The 7,808-nt window shown below is 35.8% G+C and overlaps 1 protein-coding gene across 1 annotated transcript; it reads right to left on the reverse strand.

The window, feature by feature from the left end:
* Nucleotides 1-927: 927 nt before the first annotated feature.
* On the reverse strand, nucleotides 928-7,401 carry LOC148910424 (uncharacterized). Its single transcript, XM_089032065.1, has 14 exons — nucleotides 7,233-7,401; nucleotides 6,268-6,303; nucleotides 6,117-6,158; nucleotides 5,432-5,479; nucleotides 4,888-4,935; nucleotides 4,701-4,768; nucleotides 4,536-4,621; nucleotides 4,169-4,254; nucleotides 3,634-3,726; nucleotides 3,452-3,524; nucleotides 3,168-3,198; nucleotides 2,790-2,822; nucleotides 1,768-1,837; nucleotides 928-1,624 (listed from the first exon to the last, which is right to left on the reverse strand). The coding sequence occupies exons 8-14, from the start codon at nucleotides 4,227-4,229 to the stop codon at nucleotides 1,368-1,370; spliced, it is 618 nt and encodes a 205-aa protein (XP_088888191.1). The 5' UTR covers nucleotides 4,230-4,254; nucleotides 4,536-4,621; nucleotides 4,701-4,768; nucleotides 4,888-4,935; nucleotides 5,432-5,479; nucleotides 6,117-6,158; nucleotides 6,268-6,303; nucleotides 7,233-7,401; the 3' UTR covers nucleotides 928-1,367.
* Nucleotides 7,402-7,808: the final 407 nt, after the last annotated feature.

Genomic DNA, 7,808 nt, shown 5'->3' on the forward strand with positions numbered 1-7,808 from the left:
AATGACATTCCCCACACTCTATCAGTCCCTGCTGAAGAACAATAAAAAATCCCGCAAAACTTTAGAAATGAGTCTTATTCACTTACACGGCACCATCCGTCCCCTTGGGATGAATGAACGCTTCGCTTGTAATAAGTCATGCCTCGCTGTCCATTTATCATTTGTTGTTTTTTCGATCCTTTTTTGTTTCCTTTTTGTTTCATATTGATCACTTTATTTCCCACCCTAGTGTTTATTCACCCACTTCTCATCCTTTCTTTTTTCTTACTCCGACGAAGGACTAACGTCCGAAACGCCAGTTTCACAAAGCTTATTACGGCAATTTATCTACAAGTTGCAAATGTATAAATACACGAGTAGTATATTCATTTCACCTTCGGTTTGTATTTAAATTTCCTTTCGTCGCATTGGACGATGCAGCCTCTGCCTCCAAACGGAATGAAGGGGGCGGATTTCATGGGTGCAGACGTTACCAAAGTTAACCCCGTCCATCGTGAAACAGTACCATTAATTCTTAATTTTAATTTGGCTGAAACTTCAATGGAAAATATTTAAGGGTCTAATAATCAGTGGTTAAAGTTTTTTTCTTTATATTCCAATGGAAGTGTTATATTTTTACGAGTTTCTATAGGCTCTGTGACGTCATACACTCAACATGTCGCTCAGTATATTTCTTTTTAATACATTCATCGTGATGTTTATAACAATGGTAGACAAGGGTCTTGTTTGTTGTTGTTGAGATATATAGATATTGGATTTTTTCAATTAACTGAGTCATACCTGAAAAACTACAAAGCTGGGACCAAAAAGGAATATTTTTTCGATTATTTCGAGCCGTTAATCATTCGAAGTAAAAAATTGCACACTTAACACAGACGCGTGATCTGACGCAATGTAAGGACCTCCGTTTTATTTTTTATTAACTTAGTATACATTTATTTATTTATTTTTGTGGCATTAAATTTTTAATAAGAATTCATAGTTGTACAGTATCTTTTTTTTACATAACATGTGCTAATTTAATACTAGTAATTATCTCGCAAATATCAGACTCCTATATTAACAAATCTCGTTTCATATTTCCTACAAACTGTAATTGCTCATATTCAGAATACATATAATATAAAAATGGCAGCAGTACTTTTTTTTAAATGCTGTAATGATATGTGTTACAGAATCTATCCCAATTCCTAATGAAAGTTTTAGTGGACATCAAAGTTTTTCCATGGCATATATATTTGGAAATTATTTTTTTTCATAAGCATGTGTCCTGTCCGTGGAATGTTGTGGTATGGCCTTGATGACGTCCACCAAAACCGAGTTTGTTTGACCGAAAATGAAAAAAAGCCAGTGACGAATTAAGTAGACTAGTTATTCTTCATACGTTTAGCTTTTTCCCTCCTATATATTCTCCTTCTCTTTTTCGCTGCTTCTTTTGTTTCTTTGTTTTCCCTTTCCTTTTCCCTTCTTTCCCTTTCCTCCCTTTCCTTTTCTTCGTTTTCCCTTGGTTCCCTTTCCTTTTCCCTAATTTCGAATTCCCTTTCCTTTTCCCTTTCTTCCTTTTTTCTCTTTTCACCATTTTTTCTTTCTTTTTCTTGTTGTTTAAGGTTCACAATCAAGTCATCTGTAAATTAAGAAAAAACATCCAACTACATTAATTGTGTACTTATAATTTATTGTTTATACTAATTTTTTTATTTCTTTTTTTGGAATGTTTTGAGGTAATAAGCTTTGTTAATAATTATGAATATAATAGACATATTTTACCATCACAAAGTAGTAAGGTCGAGTCATCTCCTTTATCATATTCATTGGGATCGTTTTCCCTGAAAACCACCTGAAATGGGAAAGAAAAAATGGGCAGCAACAGAGGCAGTATTCTCTACTATATAAAAAAAGATATAAATAAATAATTATTTGAAAAATAAAATGAAAATATTCAAGAATTAAAACATGCACAGAACCCCGTTTAAAAATCCCCATCAAATTGTACTATTCTACAATATCCACGCCAAGGCATAATACAGACATGCCAGTCCTTCCGCGTGCAAAACTAGCCGTTGTGTTTGACACCATCCGGATGCAATCTCAACGTTGTGATTGACACCCTCCGGTCCAGGCATGCTGCAGACATGCCAGTCCTCCGGGTGCCAATCCTGCTTTGTGCTTGACACCCTCCGGTCCAGGCATGCTGCAGACATGCCAGTCCTCCGGGTGCCAACCCTGCTTTGTGCTTGACACCCTCCGGTCCATGCATGCTGCAGACATGCCAGTCCCTCCGGGTGCCAATCCTGCTTTGTGCTTGACACCCTCCGGTCCAGGCATGCTGCAGACATGCCAGTCCTCCGGGTGCCAACCCTGCATTGTGCCTGACACCCTCCGGTCCATGCCTGTCCCTCCGGGTGCCAACCCTGTGTTGTGCTTGACACCCTCCGGTCCATGCCTGTCCCTCCGGGTGCCAACCCTATGTTGTGCTTGAAACCCTCCGGTCCATGCCTGTCCCTCCGGGTGCCAACCCTGTGTTGTGCTTGATACCCTCCGGTCCATGCCTGTCCCTCCGGGTACAAACCTGGCTTTCCGCTTGACACCCTCTGGTCCAGGCATGCTGCAGACATGCCAGTCCCTCAGGGTGCCAAACTTAAGCGGCCATTTTCCAGTCCCAAAGCATGCCCTTAACTTATGCTCACACCTTGAGGTTCAAGCATTCAAAGATGATGCCCTCCTCACCAAGTGTTTAAAAAAGTAAAGAAAACTCAACCCTGAAACTGCATAAGTACAAAAGCACTTACCTCCTTCTCTTCACTGTCAGGAACATAATGCGGCTGTTGAAAAAGAATAATAACGTAATAAATTTAATATGCCTTTTAAGGTTTCTAACCAATCTATCACGTTTGACCTTTAACAAAATTATTTACTGGATTAGTGCTGGCTGAGGTATGAAATTCAAATTCAAGGAGTATTCAGGTACATGTTCATCTATAAACTAAGCCATCTAGTATATTAATTAGACAGTGTTTGGACCAACGTTCGATTAATTTCCAGTTTGCTAGAATAATTGTAGGCCAACCAATATGGAAACACATTGAAAAATATGGGATGGCTAGTTCTATTTAAGAACTATGCAAAAAAGTAAATTTTAAATTAAATTGTGTTTTTGTAATACTCACATCTACCAATAGTTTACTTTGTTTCTTTTTCCTATGAACATCGCAATAAAATTATTATTATAAAATTACAGCAACAACAAAAACATTAATAATAATGAAATGTATGCTTTATTGTTAGCTGAAAAAAACTAAATGTTCCTACAATCTAGTCTTCACTCAAGAAAACTTGCCCTTCAATATTCCATATTCAAGCCTTCCCAGGCTCTTAATTTTTTTTTTTGGGAGGGGGGGGGGGGGGGGGGGGGGAGGGGAAGAATATAAATGTTTTAAAAAAAAATACTTACTTCAGTTGGGGTTTGCGTCTAGAATATTGTAATTCCTCCATTGCATTTACAAATCTTTGTGTATATACAAACCCTTCAACAAAAAAGTGACCATTCCATTATTAATGAAGTCAAATATATTTTATAAATATTTATATTATACAAAAAGTGTTAATAATAATCACTGTACCATGCTAACTTACCAGTTTGTATCAACTTTATTTCCATTTCATGTTCATTCAAAGGGAAGCAAAGGATTAACTTCCCTTTTCCTTTCATGGAGAACTTTCTGTAAACTACATTAGGATCCAGATTGAAAAGAAATTCATTTTATAAATAGGTTATGAAACACTAGTTTAATTTCATATAAATTAATGGCCATGGTTTATATACCCCAACTTTTTTCCCCCTGCACAATTCCACTGCTATACGTTATAGTAATGATAAAAAGTTGAGTTATACACCGTGAAAACATGAAAAAACGAAAAAAGTACGTTTTTTCATATTTTCACAGTGTATAATTCAACTTTTTATCATTACTGTTTCATTAGAAACACCGACGCATCTCACACTAGATTTTAGCTAGTTATCTCGCCTTATATTACAATAGTGACTGCCAGTAACAGCATTTCAATAAATGTAAATCACTGTGCATATAGCTATTGAACATTGTTTTTTTATGGAACGTACCATTTCTTTCTCTATTATACTAATAATCAACAAATAATTTTTTCTTACGTTCTTCACTTGCATGGGAGCCTTCCTGAATGAAGACAATTAGCGGAAAGTCTCCCTCCATTTCTTCAGCAGAATTACTGAGTGATCTAGTAGTGATAGTCGTTTGTTACTAAATGTACTGTCCAATAAATTTTATATTTTCAAGCATGATAAGAACAAAAACATATATCTGCAAAAACATGCTGTGCAAGTTTTTTTTGAAATGGCTCCAAAAATTTGTCTTTGTTAAAATATATTTCATTGATGTCTAAATGGGAAGTTTTGACTGGATGGACATTTCTGTCAGCCCATACGTTCGACAATGTCACCAGTCATATATCATGCTCATATCAAAATAATTGTGCCCTCAGAGCACTATATATAGTACCTTAAGAATTTGTGGAGATCTTCATTCTCCTCCTCAGCAATCACAAACAACGTTGGCCTCTGTAGATGGAAGGCTTGGAGACATGCCTGAACATGATAAATAGCATTATTTATACACTTTGGTGACATACATTATATAACTATGGAGAAAAAAACCTATAACTACCTCATCCAGATCATCCACAGGAAGGACAACAAGCCCACTGACTTCATTTAGTTTATTCAGTGCTGAAGCTGGTTGAAGGAAAAAATAAAAAGGGAAGGTGAAAAATATAACAAAGCATTAGTAATAGTAAAGGAAAACAATTAAAAACTATTACTTTCAAAATAGAATTGATATGGTGTAGATATACCTGACTCATTTATATGACTGAATATGCTGCTTTCTTTTATTTCACCAACTGAAGTAACGAAGCAGAATAAAAAAATTAATAAACTGGAATAACAAAATAAAAACTGGTGTTACAAGCTTTTAATTGTAATACCTAAAAAAAATAACAGCTGTACTTAAACAGAGTTGGAACATTTTAAAACAGATTATGGAGAATAAGGACTTTGGATGACTATATTTGTAATATTTAGAATTTTGGTTTCAAGATGGCTGCTTCTGTCATACAGCACGTATCAATTTCACTTTTTGCCAAATTTCCTGACTTTCAAGTGAGAGCTAGTCGTTCATCAAACATCTGAATTATCTGTCTTTTACATATTTGTCCACACAATCACTGCTATGCACATGCAAGCTTTTTGCTGCAAAACAAATATTTCAAAGTCCATGGTAAAGCAAAGGATTCTCAATTTCTGTCAACTAACATGGCATGCAGCATATAAACACTGACATAGTGAACCTTAACACATTGTGGCCTATTAAAGCATGAATCATGATCACCCACTTACCAACCAATCCTTCATCACGATCATGAACAAATTGCACCTGGTTAGGAACTAATCAAAGCAATTCAAAAGATATAAATCAATGAATGGTGACTCTTTCTTTAAGAGAACTGGGTCTTCTATTAAAAAAAACATATGAAAGGGCTGAATTGAATATGTTATTAAAAACACTGTAAATGTTCAGTTCCCGGAAAATCATTCGGATTTCTCACACAAAACTTCCTATGAACAGTACATATTATAGGGCCTTTAATTTTAAGCTTATTTGTTGCAAAAAGTGCTTACAGATGCAGGGTTGTCAATAACATTTTTGGTGGGTGGGTATGAAATTGAAATAGGTGGCTGACACTCACACACAATGGGAACGGAATTGGTTGAACAGGTGGTACAATCTGCTGGTTGCTGGCTTATATTGACATCAATGTTTAGGTTGCTGCTTCTTGAAGGGTAAAGTTAACTATTGCACAGGTTTGTAGCTGGTCTCTACTAAGCTGGTGACCTTCCGATCTAGATATCACTGTTGTTGCTATGTTTAGAATGATATTTTGCTAGTTTTATAGCTGATATTAAATTCCTTTCTTGTAACTGAAGTCTATCAATCCCACAATAATTTGAAATATGCATCTTAAAGTAACCATGGAACTTGTTATTGCACGTCTAATGTAACTAAGCCTATACCATTACTTACATGATGAAGATGGCAATTGTGTTGCAGGACTGTTTGCAGCTGCTAATTAAAGGGGAATAAAAATACGAAAAAAATAATATAATAAATATATTCTGCATAGTTGATTAGAAGTCTGTTAGCAAAAACAAAATTGTAACTTTATTTAACTTACGTGAAGTTGATTCATCTAGCCATGGTGAAGATGAACCTGAAAATGGTAGACGAAATATAACATAACATCATTAAAATCAATGATGTACTGTACCAATGTAAATGTTACAAACGTTTTTATTTTTTTGCAAATTTTTATTTCTTTATAGACCCTGCAGTGTTGGTAATGCTCATCCTATGACCAACGATTTGGTCCAAACTAGAAAGCACACAATGAAGAGATAAGAAGATGTATCATTTACAAAAACAAAGCAAGATTAAAAACAAAATACCATACATACATACAGAACTAAACTAACGAAATAACCGAAATTAAAGTGACTTCACACCAAGAGAGGGAAGTGTCGAAATACTTCTAACAAAGACCCTTTGTTCTGATTGTCTTGCGTCAAACCTTTACCCCGTGGGAAAGCTGAAAACAGTCTTTTGTAGCTGCAAGTCCTCACAGTAGAGAAACCGCATAATTCTTCAATATGGAAAATATTTGTCCATACTTCAGAAAAGCACAAGACAAACATAGAATAAAAATGTGAGTATATATCCCTTTACTCTGAACCAGTATATCATGATCAGTTCAGTTTTAACTGTTTTTAAAAAGTCTTATCTGCGGCGATTGACATACATGTGTGAGCACGGCGTAAGTCCAAGGAAAAATTATGATTTATTTTAAAACATCTTGGTACAAAGTATCGAATATAATGGTCAATAATATACGTGTTTATTTGTATTAAAATTATTATTGTTGAACTTCCCCGGAGCATTATATTCGAACCAACGAGGGAGACTCTACTAGCTAGAAATTTTGGCAGTGTACTCTGCAGGATAGAGAAATGCGTGATTGAGAGTGAAAGTTTATAGAATCTAAAATCACTGAGAAGTTCTTCTTTTAACTTAACTACTATTTTAGGAGTGAGGCTATGGAACATTTAATGTGTTGCGAGGAACGGATTCGTCCTTGTGACGTACCACTGTGCACCTTCCATGGTAACTCCAAGGAAATGGAGGTGCACGCTAAAAATTCTTTGGCCCACCACAATGTCTTGCTGGTCAAGGCGCACGAAGAGTTATTGTACCAAATAAAGTTGAAGGTAATTAGTTTGTAATTTCGTTTGCTATTTTCTTCACACCACTGAGGTTACGGCTTCAATGCGAGTAAATTTTCATAATTCAGCACAGGTCGCCCAAGCTCTGTATCTGTAAGATAGTATAAGAGAACGTAAATCGAAAACATAATAAAGATTCAATGCAATCGTCTATATCATTTTCAACCATTCCTTTTCTATCCGATAGAAGCGAATTGGTCAAGGATTGAGCGAGTTATATAGACTTTTCAAAATGAACGCTTTCCCCTGCCACTAAATAATTGGCCTCATAAAAATTGATATTCAGAATCACCTCTAAATACATCTTTTTCCGGTCTTTCAGTCAGCGGATGCTGGAAAGCGATATGTGCCTATACCATGTGGTATGTGGTCCACCTGCTGGACCATTGACAACTTGGCTCTGCATATGAGACGCTCTTAATGCGTTTCACTACGGAGT

This window comes from Actinia tenebrosa, unplaced genomic scaffold (assembly GCF_029948245.1).
Source record: "Actinia tenebrosa isolate PJP-AT-01 unplaced genomic scaffold, QUT_ActTen_1.0 PGA_scaffold17__23_contigs__length_9995812, whole genome shotgun sequence".
Taxonomy (NCBI): domain Eukaryota; kingdom Metazoa; phylum Cnidaria; class Anthozoa; order Actiniaria; family Actiniidae; genus Actinia; species Actinia tenebrosa.

Bases quoted from the DNA above. Each gene is read 5' to 3' on its own strand.
- LOC148910424 (XM_089032065.1), bottom strand. From the start codon at position 4,229: ATGGAGGGAGACTTTCCGCTAATTGTCTTCATTCAGGAAGGCTCCCAT. The intron at 3,727-4,168 runs GTAAGAAAAAAT...ATCCTAATGTAG, and splicing joins CTCCCATGCAAGTGAAGAAC to TTTACAGAAAGTTCTCCATG. The intron at 3,525-3,633 runs GTAAGTTAGCAT...TTTTTGTTGAAG, and splicing joins AATAAAGTTGATACAAACTG to GGTTTGTATATACACAAAGA.